This window comes from Herpailurus yagouaroundi, unplaced genomic scaffold (assembly GCF_014898765.1).
Source record: "Herpailurus yagouaroundi ecotype Mexico unplaced genomic scaffold, PumYag 142, whole genome shotgun sequence".
NCBI lineage: Eukaryota > Metazoa > Chordata > Mammalia > Carnivora > Felidae > Herpailurus > Herpailurus yagouaroundi.
In genome coordinates this window covers 13,978,324-13,996,771 of record NW_024412397.1, presented here as the reverse complement: position 1 = coordinate 13,996,771, position 18,448 = coordinate 13,978,324, and the positions used below count along the sequence as shown (strand labels likewise).

General features: G+C 41.8%; 1 protein-coding gene across 1 annotated transcript in view; it reads left to right on the top strand.

Moving 5' to 3' along the window:
• PHLPP1 (PH domain and leucine rich repeat protein phosphatase 1) overlaps positions 1-18,448 on the top strand; it is a 214,337-nt gene that overhangs the window by 182,016 nt on the left and 13,873 nt on the right. Inside the window, exons 12-14 of the mRNA XM_040478481.1 lie at positions 44-244; positions 3,755-3,917; positions 14,261-14,391. Coding sequence (XP_040334415.1) covers positions 44-244; positions 3,755-3,917; positions 14,261-14,391 — 495 coding nt within the window. The remainder of the gene's footprint in view (positions 1-43; positions 245-3,754; positions 3,918-14,260; positions 14,392-18,448) is intronic.

The following is an 18,448-nucleotide window of genomic DNA, read 5'->3' as shown; positions in this document are numbered from 1 at the left end:
AGCTCTGGCTTATGTGGGATTTTGTTGCATTTTGTCATTGTAGCCTGAGATTCCTGAATGCGTCTGCCAACAAACTGGAAACCCTTCCGCCAGCCACTCTGTCGGAAGAGACGAGCAGCATCCTGCAGGAGTTGTATTTGACAAATAACAGCCTCACAGATAAATGTGTGCCCTTGTTAACAGGGCACCCCCACCTAAAGATCCTTCACATGGCCTATAATCGACTTCAGAGTTTTCCAGCAAGGTAACGGAAGGTCACAAAGTGTTCTCCAGTGCATTTCTGAAAGTGGGTTCACAGGTGGAAAGGCAAAAGCTAAAATGTTTATTTCCCAGATAAAGTAAAGCTTGTCCCTCCTGAGTTCACAGTTGTCTTTCATATCAGCTGTGATTAACATTTCCCTAAAGAGAAATGTGTTCGCTTTTCTCCTGTGAATGTATCCACGGACCCAATCACTATAGCATTCTTATGATTTTGAAATAAGGTATTGTTATTTCGTGGGCATGTTTTTTCTTTTTGGTTCTTTTTAACCAAATTATTATTCTGTTTAATTAGCCTAATACGGTGTGTGGGAATTGGAACGTAAACCAGGAACCTGGCGGTTCTTAACTAACTACCAGTCTTTGTATTTGTGCTGTGGTATAAAAAGCCACGGTGGCCTGTCTATGTGACCAGAGACACCATGTCATATTACAAACAACTTCTGGCTCTCAGAATATTCCATTTTTAATTCTGTTGTAATCTGAACTTGTAATTTGGGGGGGGGCAGTGGCACGGTGTCTAACTTGGGGTGAATCTACACACCCAGACTGCCACGAAGGAAATACTCCACGTGCGTCACTGGCGTTTGTCCATCTCACAAGTTAGGACCTGGAACACACACACGCCCAGCACAGAGGCGACCGCTAGCCCCTTCTGGTATTCTGCTGCTAGCTCCAGCTGAGCACCGGGCAGAGCAAGAAATAGTGGCACGGCTTCCCTCTGCTGCCCTCAAGGCTACGAGCCTATCGAAACCTCACTAAGTGAGGAAGGCCAAATATGCATGGACTTAAAGCATTGCTCTGGGTTTTTTTTTGTTGTTGTACATATTTATTTCTGTATTGTTTCCTCTCGTTTGATATTAATGATTAAACCTTCTTTTTTCTTCTATGTACTTTACTTCTGTGTACTTTTTTTTTTTTTTTTTTACTTCCATGTACTTTTACTGTGTACATAGTATTTTACTGTGGAATGAGGAGATGATATTTTTGGAAGAAAACATGGCAATCACCTAACAATAATATCTCTGAAAGGACTCCTCATCCTATTTGAGAGGCAAATAAGCCCTGAAGGAGAAACTACCACTAACTCAGATTTCGATAGCAGCCTCCAGTGGCCCATGCCAGTTGTAATCACCCTACATACAGAGAATTTTTTATGTACCTCATAAAAATGCATTTTGCTACAATTTCTGTCTCCCTATGGACTGTGATATAGCACAGGTGCCCCCTAAAGACCCCAAGTTCCTCAAGAGTCAGGACTGTGATTTGTCACCTTCAGTCCCGTGTATATATGAGGTCTGGTCTGGGGCAGACACTCCACAAATGTTTCCCAAATTAAAGAACATGCTCCAGCGGTCTAGTCCATTGGTCACCTTCTTTGTAAGTGGAGGAATGGAAACTTGTTTAAGTTCTTTCTTGGGCCCGATTTCTATACTTTTGGTCATTTTCCATGCCCCATTACTCATGGATTTCTCCATATTTCTTTCCAAATATGATAACAGCATATTCAAGTAATAGTCTCACAAATTCAGGCAGTCGGAGCTCAATCCCTTCACAGTCTGTGTACACAGTGTTGTTTGTAGCATATCCTGATTCCTGTTCTGGATATTAAAAGACCTGATGTCATAAAATGAAAACTTAGTTCTTACTGTATCTTTGGAATATATTAATTTGCAAGATAAATAAGATAAATTTTATATTTGAGAGATGACAGAAGGAAAAGTAAATAAAAGGATTTCTTGCTAAATTTTTTTGAAGGCTTATTATGACAAATGAAACCATAACAAACAGAGGAGATACCAACAATTGTAAACTACAGGATTCAAAGTTTGAGTTATACTTACTGGAAATCCTGCAGTTTTTGGAGCCCAGCATCACCAGTAGTTGAGAAAGGGTCAGAGGAGTGGTAGATGCTGTTACAGGATTATAGAGGTGCATGGCTTTTTCCCTCCACATTTGCAGAAAAGGCAAGAAACCCTAACAAATTTTCTTTATTTGGTTACTATAATTATTGGTTAATATTACTAAGATCAACTATAGATTAAGACTGAAAAATAAAAGACATTCTTTTAACCGTTTTTTTTTTTGTTTGTTTGTTTTTGTTTGTTTTTTGTTTTTAACGTTCATTTATTTCAAGAGAGATAGAGGGAAGGGCAAAGAGATAGGAGAGAGAGAATCCCAATGGGCTCTGCTGTGTTAGCACAGAGCCCAGCATGGGGCCTGAGCTCACAAACTGCAAGATCATGACCTTAGCTGAAATCAGGACTTGGACGCCACCACAATAAAAGACATTCTTAAACAAAAGTGTTCAATGTATTAGGACGTGTTATTAAAGTAAGGTTAGCAAGAGTCCTCCTTGGCAGATATTTAACACGAGGTGAAAGGAATTTCTTTTGGGCACGGTTTGAATTTGGGCCCTGCCAGGTCCAGAGATGGTCCAGATGGTACTCCCACCATCTTGTCATCACAAATGATGTCACAGGAATCTGGGGAGTGGGGTTTTGGGGAAAGCATGTCTTCATATGAGCAAACGCCCTGGGCTACGCTGCCTCCCGTGACCTTTCAGAGCCAATACAAAGACAAGTCTTTCTCTCAAACTGATTTTTTTTTTTTTTTTTAACATTTGTTGAGAGACAGGGAGAGACAGACTGTGAGCAGGGAAGGTGCAGAGAGAGAGGGAGACACAGAATCTGAAGCAAGTTCCAGGCTCTGGGCTGTCAGCACACAGCCCGATGTGGGGCTTGAACTCAGGAACTGTGAGACCATGACCTGAGCTGAAGTCAGATGCTTAACCCACTGAGCCACCCATATGCCCCTCAAACTGAGCTTTTTTAAAGCACTTCCAGTGGATTAATGCTAACTTACCCACTTGAGTAGGGTTTTTATTGGCGTTGAGACTAAGCTACATAGCAAAGCGATTGTTGCCAGGATAACTTAATTCACACACAGAGTTTTAAGAGGAAAGAGACATCCATTTTTCTTTTTTTGCTAATTTGAACAGTTGAAGTTAATAGTTTTTGTTTTATACTAGGAAAGGAGGTGTTAAACTACTTTGATACTCAAAACCAATAGTGAAAATGGTCTTAAAATTTTTTTATTTTTTATTTTTTTAGGGAGAAAGAGAGAACAAGCAGGGGAGGGGCAGTGAGACAGGGAGAGAGAATCCCAAGCAGGCTCCGTGCTGTCAGTGCAGAGCCTGACACGGGGCCTGATCGCACAACCATGAGATTGTGACTTGAGCCAAAATCAAGATGAAGACATTTAACTGACCGAGCCACCCAGGTGCCCGGGTCTTGTTTGTTAAAATGATGATTACAAGTGAATCTTTTATTTTTTAATTCCAGTATCGTTAACACACAGTTATATTATACAGTGAATCTTTAAAGAATCTTTAGGTTCATAGTAAATTCCCTTTTTATTCTTGTTATGTATTATTTTTTAATTGCCTTGTGATTATTTTACGACCTGCTCCCCCCTTGGATTTTCCTTTCTTTAGTAAAATGGCAAAACTGGAGGAACTTGAAGAAATTGATGTCAGTGGGAATAAACTGAAAGCCATCCCGACCACTGTCATGAATTGCAGGCGTATGCACACCGTGATTGCACATTCTAATTGCATTGAAGTCTTTCCTGAAGTGATGCAGCTCCCAGAAATCAAGGTATGTGGTCTGACTCCGTAGCCTCCAAGATGCAGGTCACAGGAGAGAACTGCTTTCTCTAATTCAGCAGTTCAGGATGTCTGCACCTTTGTTGGATTGAAGACTCTCGGTTGACGTTGCCCCATCTTTTCCAACCACTGGGCTACGCTGCCTTGTCAGCAGAGGGAAAAACCAACAGCAATAAATAAAAAACACAGGATCAGGAGTTGGGAAAGTGATACTCTGGGCTCTGTCCATAACTAGCTGCGTGAATTGAGGCTAACCATATAGTCACCTCTTTCCCATCTAACGATACTTGTCCTCCTTATTTCCAGGGTGGTTATGAGGCTCAAAGAGTAGGTCACTCAAATGCCTGACAGCAGTTTGAAAAAGTTAACAAACTGCATGCTCCTCCCCCAGACTCACGCGATTAAATCGTATCCACCAGCACAGCACCCAGTTAGTACTAATTCCCTTGATAGATCCAGCATCGTTCCCATCCCCAAACAGTCATTTCAATTTAATGAAACTAGCAGAAGAGCTGTTATTCCCATCTGATGTGAGGTGCTGAAAAACAAAGGGATTTGTGTCCATGAAGACCGTAAATTGGTGGCAGAAACAGTCTGCAGTTCGTGACTTCTGCCTCAGGGTAGATCATAGGATGAAACCAGCCTGCCAGGATGAAAGCCACGTAACGACTTCTTATTCATGATTTTTGGTGCAAAAGTAAGAAGTTATTTACATATAATGTGTTTTTTCATTTGTATCTTAGCATTTCTGATCGTCAGTTTTGTGCTTAGTAAGAAATAACTCCGTGGTTATAGACTTGGAGCACATTTTAATCTCCTAAAAAGGAACCAAAGTCATCTTTCTTGGCCACCCTCCAGGCACTTTCTGTTATGATCTTTATGTATCAGATTTAAGGAATTATGTAGACGTTTGAAGACACTTTATTTTCTTTAATGTTTGTTTATTTTTGAGAGAGAGAGACAGAAAGCAGGGGAGAGGCAGAGAGAGAGAGAGGGAGACACAGAATCCGAAGCAGGCTCTGGGCTCTGAGCCCTCAGCACAGAGCCTGACGTGGAGCTCGAACTCGTGAACCGTGAGACCATGACCTGAGCTGAAGTCAGACGCTCAACCGACTGAGCCACCCAGGCGCCCCACTGAAGACACTTTAAGCAGCATGCATAATCTTTCACTACAGTGGTTTTTATCCATTTACATGGTTGAGGTATATAGAAGTCATTTTCTAAGTATGTGCATGCTTTGGGCCATGATGTATTTTACCTAGAGCACACTATCACTTCATACATCACTGGCATTTTAGAACATGGGTTATAAGCTCATAGACATAGTTTACTTCTGCTTTCCATATAGTACCTTTCACAAGGGTGAAGAGGCAGGGCTCTGAAAGGAAACAGACCTGGAATTTCATTCCAGCTAAAAGTTCCTTAACTGCTTCATTTCCTCATATGTAAACTGAGGGAAGACTAGTCCTTCCTTTACAGTATTGCTGTGAGGATGAGTGAAATACTCCATGTGAACATTTGGAACAGGAGTGGCACACAGGAAGAAGTCTGTAACGTTAGCTGTAATTAATACACTCCTGATGTGGTTCAGCCGCGATTATATGCAGCAGCTATTCTGGTTGACGACCATCAAAATCTGGAAATTTGTTACGTAAACAAATACTTCTTTGCCTCCAGCACTGGCACGAGGTTGACAGCTAAGCTTCCCAGGGCTCCTGTCCTGCCCATTACTGGACACGGGGGCTGTGCTATGACAGGGACCTATTAAACTGGTCTCTGTGCACCGTGCCCGGTGAGGCACCAGCTCGAGAAGGGAGGAGTCGCAAGAACAACCTCCCGTTTGCTGGTCTTACTTTCTGCACCTGTCTTTTAGTGTTTTCTTACTCAAAATTGTAGATTAGACTTTTTTTTTCCCCCCAAGTATCTGGTTTAAAGTACGGATAACAGATAGACATTTAAACTTTTCAGGCTTTAACTAGATTTTGCAAAATCTGACTCTTCTTCTGTGAAACCGAATCCTCGCCGAGACCCTTGCTTGCCTTCCTGGATTCTAAAGTCGGTCGGCGCCTTGTAAATCTGTGTAACGCCTTCCCCTGTTGCCTTCGCTCTGTTTGACTTTATCGCTCCTTTAACGGTTTTACTTCTGGTATTGCTTTTTTTTTTCAACTTTTTTTTTTTTTTTTTTAATTTATTTTTGGGACAGAGAGAGACAGAGCATGAACGGGGGAGGGGCAGAGAGAGAGGGAGACACAGAATCGGAAACAGGCTCCAGGCTCCGAGCCATCAGCCCAGAGCCTGACGCGGGGCTCGAACTCACGGACCGCGAGATCGTGACCTGGCTGAAGTCGGACGCTTAACCGACTGCGCCACCCAGGCGCCCCCTGGTATTGCTTTTTTAATGGTTTTCTTTCTTTTGTTCCTTGATTTTTCTTTTTATCCCGGCTACTATATCTTAGCGTTCTCCGTATGTTAACAACATCCGGTCTTTACCACGCAGCGCTTCCATTACCAGCAGATAGAGGTTTTGTTGTCGGGGTTTGCTCTGGGATGGGAGGGGCGGTGGGCACAATCTCGCATCCTTTATATACAGAAGCGTCCGTTTTGCAGCCCTGGGCAGCTAGTGTCGAAAATGCAGCAGATCTGTTGTTTTAGAACTCGAGCTGAAATGTCATTGTCTCACATGAGAATATTTTAAATTGCTGTGTAAGCAGGTACACACATTTAAACCAAGAAAATTCTTGGTAAAAAGAGTTGCTGCATCTCAAGTGATGAAACACCTGTGCGCCTCTTCACCGCAAACTGTGCTCTAAATTAGCATGTTTTTAATGTAAAAGAGATAATTTTTATCCTCAGTTGAAACACTCGGCCTATACTAAAATTTCATTGTTGAGTTAATAACCCTAGATTATATTCCTATTGCTTCTTGAAAGTAAAGTGCCATAATTATAAAGTATATCATAAATTAAGATCCTTGCAGTTATAAAACCTGAGCAGGTAACATGATTTAAAGAGGGACAGGCCCTGGTATATTTAACTAGCTTGTTCTCTCCATACAGTCTCATCTTGTAAGACGTTAAAGGAAAGTGCTTATTCACAGCTTTGTTACCGAAGCTTCAAAGCCAATTGCTACTTAAAAGGGTAAATACGTTCCCCTACTAAAATATATATGCTAAAATATATTTTTTTTAACTTGAGGAACTAAGCCACTATTCTTGTACCCCTAAAACAGGCTGTATGCACCCTCCTCTATTTTATCTTGGATAAAATTTAGGTCTCATGTTGGTACATTCAGTGACATCTGCTCATCCTCCAGCATCAATTTCTGTACTTGGGCAGGAAGGTCATACAAGTTGGTAGTAGGAAAAAGTATCCTTTCAGAATTTTCCAGTGAGCCCACGTGGACCCAGTGCCAGAGCACTTTTGTTCCTTGGTTTCATTGTCTTCCCCTTTGTTTATCTCTTTCAAATTAGTCTTCCCTACCTCCAGTCCTGTATTCTTGGAGCAGGTTGTGTTCTATTCTGGTTCTAAAATAGACAGGCTTTGTCTGGATGTAGATCAGCTCTCCGTGGTCTAGACAGGAAAACATGATCCCAGAGTCACCACATAAGCCAGACTCTGCTTGCTTAGTCCTAGGCCGAAGTCTGCACTTGGGCCACTAGTGGCTGATGAATCCAAAAAGCAAAAGTGACCATGAATACAGCGCTTGGTTCCCCAAGCTCTTAGTTGAGTAACCTCCAGTTGTTGATTTATTCTAACCCTTTTTTCAGTGTGGTTTGAGTAGATAAAACAAACAGGTGATACATATGGTGAGTGAAATTTGTAGTGTAAACACCATGTCAGTGATTTCTTTTTTAAATTTGACATGTTCCTGTGGCATCTTGATTTTAATTACTGGGTGAACAGTGTCTTTTAAAATGTTTGAAGTTTTCTGCAGATTATTTCCATGCTGTACTCTGCAGTAATAAGCTACTCGGATAAGTTGAGTGAACTCATCTCTAGGATCTGTGTTCTTTTCACGGGGAAATGCAGCATGAAGTATCTTTAATATGCCACACTCTTGAGAACACTGATTACAGGAAGCTGAATATCCCTTGGAATCAAACTGTTTGCTGTTGTTTGTAAGGTGAGGTGAGAGAGAGAGAGAGGGAGAGAGAGAACCGGTTCTGTGATAAAGACACAAAGAACATGGGGAACTGTTGGGTCAAATGGATGAAAGAAAAGGGACTAATTCTTCGGAAAGTAGGATAATGCAAATGAAGACAGATCAGAGACCAGTTCGGTGTCAGCCGGGTAGAGTAGCTGACCTCGCAGACTTTAAAGGTCATGGAGGCATTTGTCCTGTGTATCTGAAAACCAGAAACTGGGAGCAGTCGTCACTAGGGTTCTAGAATCCGGGTCAGTAATAATTATGTAGGGGATCTTCTAACGTGCCGGGAATCTTGTGTCCATTTCTGTGTGGGGCAGGGCTCCTGACAAGGGCAAAGGAAAGGAATGACGCAGCGTCTATAGACCACGGGTGGCCGTTCGTGCCACTCTTCTCCCTGCCTCGCTCGTGACAGAACAGCAGGAAGCCAGGACTGCATATGCTCCTTCAAAATTGGAGTAACGAATTGAGTCAGACTAGTTTGTTTGATGGTTTTTAAACTCTAGCTGAAACAATTATTTCGGCAGATCCTTTTAACTTCGGAGCCATGTCCTTTCCAACAAAACGCCGTGTGCATCGTATGCGGTGGGGCACGGTTACATGCAGATGAACGAAAGGAGCGCTCGTGGCTGAGTCCTCAGGAAGGAGGCAGTGACGTGGTCACCGTCATGCTCTTCAAAGTCTTCTGCCCCTAAGGCTGAAGAGAAGTGAGCTGATAGGCCCAGAAGTCTGGGGCGTGGCCTGAAATCACAAGCAAATTTTTCTAAAGTCTCCTCTGCAATCTAAAATCACACACTCATTTTGCATTCTACTTTTTACCATTTCTGTTAGTTTTCGTGTAAACATAAAGGCCCTTTCTGTCCATAATCTTTGAGTAAAACTGAAGCCCACAGAAGCACGGGCCAGGTGCCCTGTAACTTTGTGATATACCTACCACTGCAATCCTTCCAAAGGCACACGCAACCAATTTTAAGAAGTAGGACAGAAAGGAATTGCTCAGTTTATATAAAGAATGCATTTTCTTACTTTCTCTCTTTTTTTTTTTTTTTTTAATTTATTTTTGGGGGAGAGCGCAAGTCGAAGAAGGGCAGAGAAAGGGAGACAGAGGATCTGAAGCGGGCTCTGCACTGACAGCAGTGAGCCCAGTGTGGGGCTCAGACTCACAAACCACGAGATCATGACCTGAGCCGAAGTCAGACGCTCAACCGACTGAGCCACCCAGGCGCCCCTAAAGGATGCGCTTTCTTAAAGCCAAATTTTGCAAATAATTTAGTTTCAGTGTTTAAGGGAATTCATGTTTGGGGAAATGGAATACTATTTGGTGGAATGAGGATTTTTTTAAAAGAAATTTTTACCCTGATTGTCATTTTTATCAAACTATTGCCAATAAAGGTGTTCTAAATCTAAAATCCAATTGAGAAAAATCACAGTATATGTAAATATAGAGAAGGAAGACTTATACAAGATTAAAGGTCTTCTCTTGCAACTCCTTGAAAGGTGCGGACGTTTAAACAATATACATTTCTGAATAATTACAGACAGATACAATCTTATATAGAAAAATAATTTTACTTTTTTTTTTTTCACATTTGTTTATTATTGAGAGAGAGAGACACAGAGCGTGAGCAGGGAAGGGGCAGAGAGAGGGGGAGACACAGAATCCGAAGCAGGTTCCAGACTCTGAGCTGTCAGCAGACAAGCCTGATGCGGGGCTCGAACTCACAAACCACGAGATCATGACCTGAGCCGAAGTCAGACACTCAACCGACTGAGCCACCCAGGCGCCCCTATATAGAAAAACAGAACTCCAGCTTTGGGTTTGGAGTCTGAGTATCTTTGACAGGTTCTGACTGGCTCATTTAGTTAACAAGTTCACTTAGATATATGAACGCCCTACAGTAATGACCACTTAGTCTATACAACATCAGGAATAAATATAGTTTAAGTGTTGCAAGAGAATCTGGCTACAAGTTACATAGTGAGAAACAATACAGGTGTATATTTATTTTACTATTAAGCTAAAAGGCTGTCTCCTAACTGAAAGAGAGGGAGATAGTACAGACCACTTCTACCTGAGACACAGTCTGTAGCTTACCATCTGGTCCCTGCCTGCCTCTCCGCCATCCCCGGCCACACCAGTCACTCGTGGGTCGTGTCCTGGTAAGCCGTGTGCTATTCTCTCTCCCTGGATGCCCTCCTGTTTTCTCTGCCTCGTTATCTTCGATTCTTCACAAAAATCCCCTCCTGGGGAAGGCTCTCTCAGAAGCCTTAACCTGTCACATCCGTGCACACTTGTACCTATTACTGATTCGCAGCCGGAGGGAGAATCACTTCCCACTCTGGCCTGGGAATTCCGCAGGGTGGGGACTGTGACGCCGGCCCTGTAGATCCCTGACGTGTGGCTTATCGTCTGCCACCAGGTAGGTGCCTAATCAAGGCTCTTTTGGATGAACACTTGCATTTATTTGCTTCTTAGGAATTTGTCATGAAAATCAGTGAACCTGTTCGGAGGAAAATCACAGTGTATGTAAATACAGAGAGGGAAGGCTTTATAAAAGATGAAAGGTCTTCTGCAACTCCCTAAAAGGTGGGGCGGTTTAAACAATACACACTTCTGAACAATTACAGAAATAATTACATCAGCAGCTTTTCCCGCCGTGAGGGCACGGGGTGCAAAGGTGATTGGGAGTGCCCCTTTGCGCACTGGAGGGCCGCGTGGCTGCGCTGGTGGCCTGGCTGTGGTCGGAAGACTGAAGCAAGCGGTTGCAGAATCGCTCAGAGTTAGCAGGTGACTCTGCTGTTTCCGGGCAGTCCAGGCGATTACTGGGGGGATAGTAGGTAATACACTGCTGTGAAAAGTGATACGTCCGTGTCATTGGTAAGGTTTTGTGAGGAAAACATAATAAAGATATCAGAGCTTTGGTGATAATTATACTTAAATGTCAGATCAGTTCTCTTTAAGATGCACTGATTATTTTCCTGTGCTCTTAGCTAGACGTATTAGCGGTCCTTTCCCTCTAAATCTTGAGTTCCTCCAACTATGAGTTATCTCACTTTTTCCAAGGGTTGGATAATTCTGTTTTGAGTATTCTTACCAGAATTTTGTATTATAGCCAAGTAGTTTTTGTAAGCTATGTCCTAAAATAGGCCTGAAAGAGGGAAAGGTAACTTTGTAGACCGATTTAACATTCTATTTAATAATGTATTTTCAAGAAAATTTTAATGCATTAAACAATAGAGAAACATACATTAAACGTCATGGAATACGCAAGTACTATTTTTTTTCTCCAGTCTCACCCCCAAATTTTCTGTTTTCCTAGTGGTAGCCATTACAACCATTCAGTCAACAAGTGTTTGTTGAAGACTATTAAAAGAATAAGGAATAGAGCTTGTAAGTAGAGCACTGACTGTTTATGTTAATGCCAGTAGGTCAGCGCTGGGAACCAACACCCTGTATTTTCATGATCAAACCTCCTCCAATGTATAGAACTATGAAAGGGTATTTCTCTCCTTATCTGCCATTATGCTATTTACTCGACTGAACTTAATCTCAGCACGCATATCTCCGTTTCCATCCTAGCGGATTGAATTACTGGAGGATCTTCTCGGAAGATTCGTTCATTTCTTTGTTCAACAAATAATTGTCTACTAATTCCCAGGCATTTGTGGGCATCTGTTCTTTGTGCTGCACTAAGGACATGGGGGAGAAGCCACCGGCCCTGTTCTCTAGGAGCTCGTAGTCTAATGGGAGGAATAAATAAGTGGAAACTTTGAACGAGGGGTCCTAGTGGAATTGGCGTTGAGTTGAGACTGACAAGAATGGGGCAGATTGTGCCAGGTAAGGGGCGAGGAAAGCCTGAAGAGCCCCGGTCACAGCAGTATGTGCAGAGCCCAAGTGAGAATATGACACACGCGGGAACTGGAATTAACTGTGACACCGCTGAATATAGAGTGCAGGGAAGCAGGTGCTGAAAGGTGGAGATGAAGGGCCTTATTTGACATGCTGAGGAGTCTGGTGGCAGATTGGAAGGCAGTAGGGAGCGACTGAAAGACAAGCCCGAGTGTGATCAGATGGGATTAAGCACATCACAGTCCCCCTGACAGCCCTGTGGGGAGTGGGCCGGAGGGAGATGAGACAAGAGCAAAGTCAGGACCCCCGCGGTCCCAGACCTCCCTGTAGAGGCGACAACACTGTGGGACAGGGCACAGGAACTGGTTGCAGTGAATTAAGGGCCTTGTGGGGAGGGGGAAGGGGGAGAGACAGAGGGACGTGATGGTGGTAAGCACCACTTCTAAGAGGATTATTTATAAAGACAACGCCAGCATTGTCTTCATAAATAAACACCCTACTGAACTCATTTTATGATTTGGTAATTTAAAGAATGAGCAATTTTACACCAGCAGAGCTATGAGTGTTTAAATCATTAGGTGAAATTAGAAAACGATGCCTATCAATTTCATAAAATTCCATAATGTTCTGAGATGTCTACAGTCTTTCCCCATAGTTCATGCTCTGACCTTGTTTTTGTTTTGTCAACCACCCGTTCTAAGTTACGCACACCGGCCAGTCCTCAAGCTTGTGTTTCATCACTGCCCAGCACATCGCACTGGCAGCATTTGCCTTCTCTGTGCTGATGTACACAGACTATCCTGATGGAACAGCCCGTCTTTAGTATTCTCAGTATTAGCGGTTTTTCATTACAGTCCAGTTGACTATTGATGCAACCGTTATTTATAAATGGAAAAACAAAACAAAAAGATGACCACCTCCCTATTGATGTTTAGGCTCAATGAATATATGTCTTCTGCCATTAAAGGTGCTAGGAGTCCAGATATGGAATAAGTGATGAAACTGTATCTACATTTATGTTTTTTAAAAATTTTTGTTTATATTAATAAGAAAAATTGGATACTAACACTGGTTATTTTAGGGTGCTACATATAAAGGCAAGTTTTCTAAGCTTTTCCACTTGTCCAACTTTTTATGAAGTGGTTACAACACTCTCATAATACAAAGTAATTAAAATTACAATATAATTTTATATCATTGCTACTGCTTGAGAGCAAGGATATAAAACAATTTGTGTGGAAACATTGCGTTATTTGAAGTCAGTTGAGAATATTTTTCTCCAAAAATATAGGTGTTCATTCGGTCTCTGTCCCTCCCCAATCCATAACAGATTTAAGTTAAAATTTTTTCCAAAAACGACGATTTTGTCTGCTTTAAAGATTCTGAAATTCTTGGATACACTTTGCCTTTCAAACCATCTTAAGATTTTTAACAGGCTCTTGAGGCATTTTCTGAAATCATAAGAAGGTGCAGCCTCAAGCCGGATAATTGAATTCTTCCTACCCCTTTCTGCCAAATAGTGGATTACATGTTCTTTTATCCGGAAAAATTGCCAATTCCTCCTCCTCCCTCTTGTAGATGGTGAGCCACCTTCTCCTCGGGTTCCCTGCTCTCAGAACACAAACGCAGCACCTCTTTTAGGGCTTACCTCAGTTTTGTGAGAAAGGAGGTACTATCCCCATTCGCAGATAACACAAGTTTTGTCCTCGTCAACATGCTGACCCTTACTGTCGTCATTTTCGAGTGATTTTAGGCAGGAGCTGGTGGAAGATGTAGGTACTGCATGCCTGGAGGGTGGGATCCTTATTTGACTCCTGCCTTTTTCCTTGCAGGCGGCAGGCAGGCCCAACAGCTAGTCTTTTACCAGTTTCTTATTGAGCTTCTTTTGAGTTATCTTCTCATTTTGAAGGTGTCCCTGCCTTCCTCATCTTGCAGGTATTTTGATTTAAGGAAGCCCCTTCAAAATTCCATTTCGATGTTGACTGTACCCCTTGTGGCCATAACAGGTGTGGAGATTTTGTGAGCAATCGGAAAAACTGTCCTTGGGATTTTCAGCTAATGCTTGTCCTTTTACATGTAGAGATAAGCTTAAAAAGATAACGAGGGGGAGAATAAAGAACACGGGTTTTCTGTGTTAACCAAAGAAAGTGAACATTTTAACTGCAGATAGCAGAATCTGTTTTCAATGTTTATGGGAGGGTAGCAGACAATCTTATTTTTCTGCACTTGGCCAGCATAGTCTAGTGAATGGCAGACTGATTCTCAAGCCACGGGTAGGAGCATAGAGCCACCTGCACCACTTGTCCTGGCCATCACTTCCTGTTTCCCCTTCTTGTTTCAGTGCGTGGACCTGAGCTGTAATGAGCTAAGCGAAGTCACTTTACCAGAAAACCTGCCTCCAAAACTACAAGAACTAGACCTGACTGGAAACCCCCGACTTGCCCTCGATCACAAAACCCTGGAATTGCTGAAGTAAGTATTTCGTGATGCCCTGCAGCCCTGTCCACGTTCACTGACAACGCGATTTGTAACTTAGTGAAAACATTAAACAGTATGAAGTGCCCGGTGGCTTCTTAGCTGTATCTACACACATTTGGAGCGATTTGTGAGTCCATAGTTCACCAGAATGGAGGGCCAAAAACAATTTCAAATAGTTGGATACTCACGTGTCCTTTCAGAAAGTCTTTGAGGAAGTATCCAGGCAAAAAGAGAATGAGAATAATGAATACAAAGTGGGGGGGGGGGGTGGATATAAAGGAAAACGCGGAGGAGAGCCATGAATAACTAAGACATAAACTTACATCTCAGTTACTGAGGATATGGTGTGATGCTTAATGCAAATGGTAGGAAAGGATTGAAAGAGATGCATGATGTGGGAAAAACTAACCATCTGGTAAAATCCAGATGGTTTAAACAAAACTGGGAGTGTGGGATAGTTAGATCCTGCTAAGTTACCGTGTTTGGGGAAAGAATTCATCGATACGGTGTCACTCTTGACGTCGATAAAGAATTGCAGGTTGAAGTTCACTGGGTAAAACATTAAAGGAGGAAACCTCATTAGAAAAAAACCGTCTTTAAAAATTTCTTCTCACACAACTCTAAATGTCTGTCAAGAGAATTGTGCTTCATAATTGAATACTATATAGCCATTAAAAACAATGCTGTAGGGGTCCCTGGATGGCTCAGTCAGTTGAGCGTCTGACTCTTGATTTTGGCTCAGGTCATGATCTCACGCTTCATGGGTTCGAGCCCCACGTCAGACTCTGCTGACACCGCAGAGCCTGGAGCTCCCTTCAGATTCTGTGTCTCCCCTCTCTGCCCCTCCCCCATCCATGCATGCACGTGCACCCTCTCTTCTCTCAAAATAATACACTTAAAATGATGTAGAGTTAAAGATCCCTACGTATGAAGTTCAATGAGAAGAATATTTACAAACTATTTGTATGGTATGTTCCCACTTTTTCCAAAATAAATTTGTGTGCATGTGTACACCTAGAAAATGCCTGCAAGGATATAAAAATGTTAAAATAGTGTTATTCTCTGGATGATAGGATTATGGATGGTCATCATTACCTTTAAACTTTTCTGAATTTTCTTGCAGCCAGCTTAAGTCTTGGACACTGACACACGTTAGTCATTGTGTTTGCCTTCTATGCTTAAGCCCTGTTGTGCTGTCTCCTGCTAAAAGTCCTCTTCCGTTGTCTTAGAACAAAACTGAAAAGGAGGAGAATTTTAAAAGAGCAGTCATTCATATTATCCTAGGTGTTTACTGCCAGCTAAAATCTGAATATCGCTCGAGGCGATTCCTGGATGGAATTGGCCTAGTTAGTGCCTGTTTGTTTCAGGTACTTAATCGATTTCAATCTATAATTGAGGAGTACTGCCTAAGCAGAGTGTCCTAGGAGAGCTGCAGGGGGTCTAGGCGCTCTGTACTTTTTCTCAGTTAGTGGAGCCTTGGCCCAAATCCTTGAGTCTGTCCAGACCTCAGCTTTCTCCTCCATATGATGAGGAGGAAGTCCTAAGAGACTTCTAGAGCTAAGAGTACCTGGATTATCAAAATATATTTTCATCTTAATGCAGCTGGCTTTTGAGTATTTTTATAAATATATGAAATTTTGTATAAAACAATTATATCAAAATTAAGTTGAATTTGTATTACACACCAAAATAAATTAAAGCTAAATTAAAGAACTCTATAAAATGAAATAATTTCTAAAGGTAAGAAAAAAATCACAGGAATATATTCACAAGCCAGAAAACATCTTTTTCTGTCCAAAAGTGGGAGGTGGGGGTGGGAGGGTGGGATCGCAAAAGTAGAAATCAATATATAATTGGTTTTGATATTTCTAAGTATTTAAAAATACTTTGTATACACAAAAGTTTGAAATCTCTTTCCAGAAAAAACACCAAGAGTAAATCTAAAAGGCAAATGACAAACTAAGAAGAAACAGTGGCAAAAAAAAAAAAAAAAAAACAAAACAGGAAAAATACAAGCATTAATATTCTTGTTAAAAAATGTTCTTATAAGAAAAGTACTCGAACAGCAAATAAGTGAAGGAGGTTAACATTTCACGAAAGAAGTACAGATAGTTGTATGAAAATGTCATGTTCAAACTTACTAGTATATCAAGGAAATATTAATACTCCCCCCCTCAAATTGGTGCTGCTGGAGGACTGTAAATTGAACATAACTTTTCTTAAAAGCTATGGACTCTGTGTATCAAGCCTTTAAAAATCTTCATATACTTAGATCAAGGTTTTCTATGGCAAAATTCATTCTAAAAAATAATCAGAAATGTGGTATTCATTTTAGGCACAGAGGCGATCATCAATCTATATTTAAGATGAATAAAACGTGACATGGGAAAATGTTCATGACGTAATTAGAAAAAAGATGCAAAACCACATATTTATGATTACCCCACTATTATCCGTAAGAAAAATCTACTTGTTAAAGTCTCTGCAATGGACATGTTACTAGACTGGCCTGAGCTACTACAAAGCATCAGATGTGTGTTCTAAGATTTAAAAAAAAAAAAAAAAAGACATGGGCTCCTGGGTGACTCGGTTGTCAGACTCTTAATTTCGGCTTCTTAAGTCATGACCTCGCAGTTCGTGGGATCAAGCCCCGCATCAGGCCTTGCGCCGAGAGCTCAGAGTCTGCTTGGGATTCTCTCTCTCTCCCTCTGCCCCTTCCTCACTCGTGCTCGCTCACTCTCAAGCTACAAAAAATAAATTTAAAAAAATTTAAAAATTTTAAAAAGTAACAGACAATGAAATCACAGTTTTTCTTTTAAAGAATTATTTTGAGAGAGAGTTTTTGTGGGGGGGGGGGAGGGGCAGAGAGAGAGAAAACCCCAAGCAGGCTCCCTGCTGTCAGCGCAGAGCCTAACACAGGCTCCAACCCAGGAACTGTGAGATCATGACGTGAGCCGAAATCAAGAGTGGGACACTTAATCGCCTGAGCCACCCAGGGGCCCACATAACACTTTTATGTAAAAATGATGCCTTCTGTTTCACAGCTGGGAGGCTGTGGCTTCTTAGTAACTTGGAAGAGCTTCCGTATCTACTGTATTTCTTGTGCTGTTGGAGGGATGGCCTGTTTATTCTGTGTGAGACAGGGTAAGGGCATAGGCTGACGCTTGACTGAGCTCCGGCTCGCATGTTCTCTCAGACTCCTCGGAAGATGTGCAAGAGTCAGCGTTCAGGTCGTTTCGGACAGCTGCTCAGCCACACTATCATCTAGGCAGACAACGAGAAACCCCTGCTTCACTGGGAAGCGTTTGGGGGGCGGGGGGTAGTTCAAGGATTGTTTTTTTTCCCGTTCATACTCAGGCTAGGGGAAAAAAAGAGCATACTCAGGCCGGGAAGTGGCATTATTTCTTTGAAGGCTCTGTGTTCTATAATAAAAAGCATAACTGTCTTTAGAAATGAGCCTTCAGTTTTTCTCTGGAGTTCAGAAAGGCAGCAGAGATGCAGTGAAACCCTTAGTTATGCCTTATTAAGAAACCCTTTGCATGTGCTTACCGTTTTGCATGGATGAAATCTGCTAGCAGGGTCGCATGAACAGCAGATAACGGCAGACTCATTCAATGCCCCTCTTCTCTTGGTAGGAATGACAACTTCTGAAAAGAGGATAAATAGCCCTGCTGTAAAATAAGGTATTAATCTCGTTTCAGGATTTTCTGTTGGTGCTTTTTTGGCTTTTGAGGATAAAGGGAAGAGCGAATGTTTGCTGCCAATTGAGAGTAGAAACTTTTCTTTTACGAAATATTTTTAAATTTCAAAGAAACCGCCACCAGCTATTTCTAAAATCAAAGTGAATGCAATTAGATATAGATTTCCTTCTTAAAGTTGAAGGGTTGTATTTTGGAGTTAATGAATGCCAACAGATAAATTCCTGGGGTCATGACAAAAGTGTTTGTGTTAAGAGACGGCACACGTGATTTTTCTCTTAAGTAATAGAGGGAGAAAACTAGTAGCAACTTATAAGTGGGATTAAGTTCACCATGTGGTAGCCAGCCTTTTT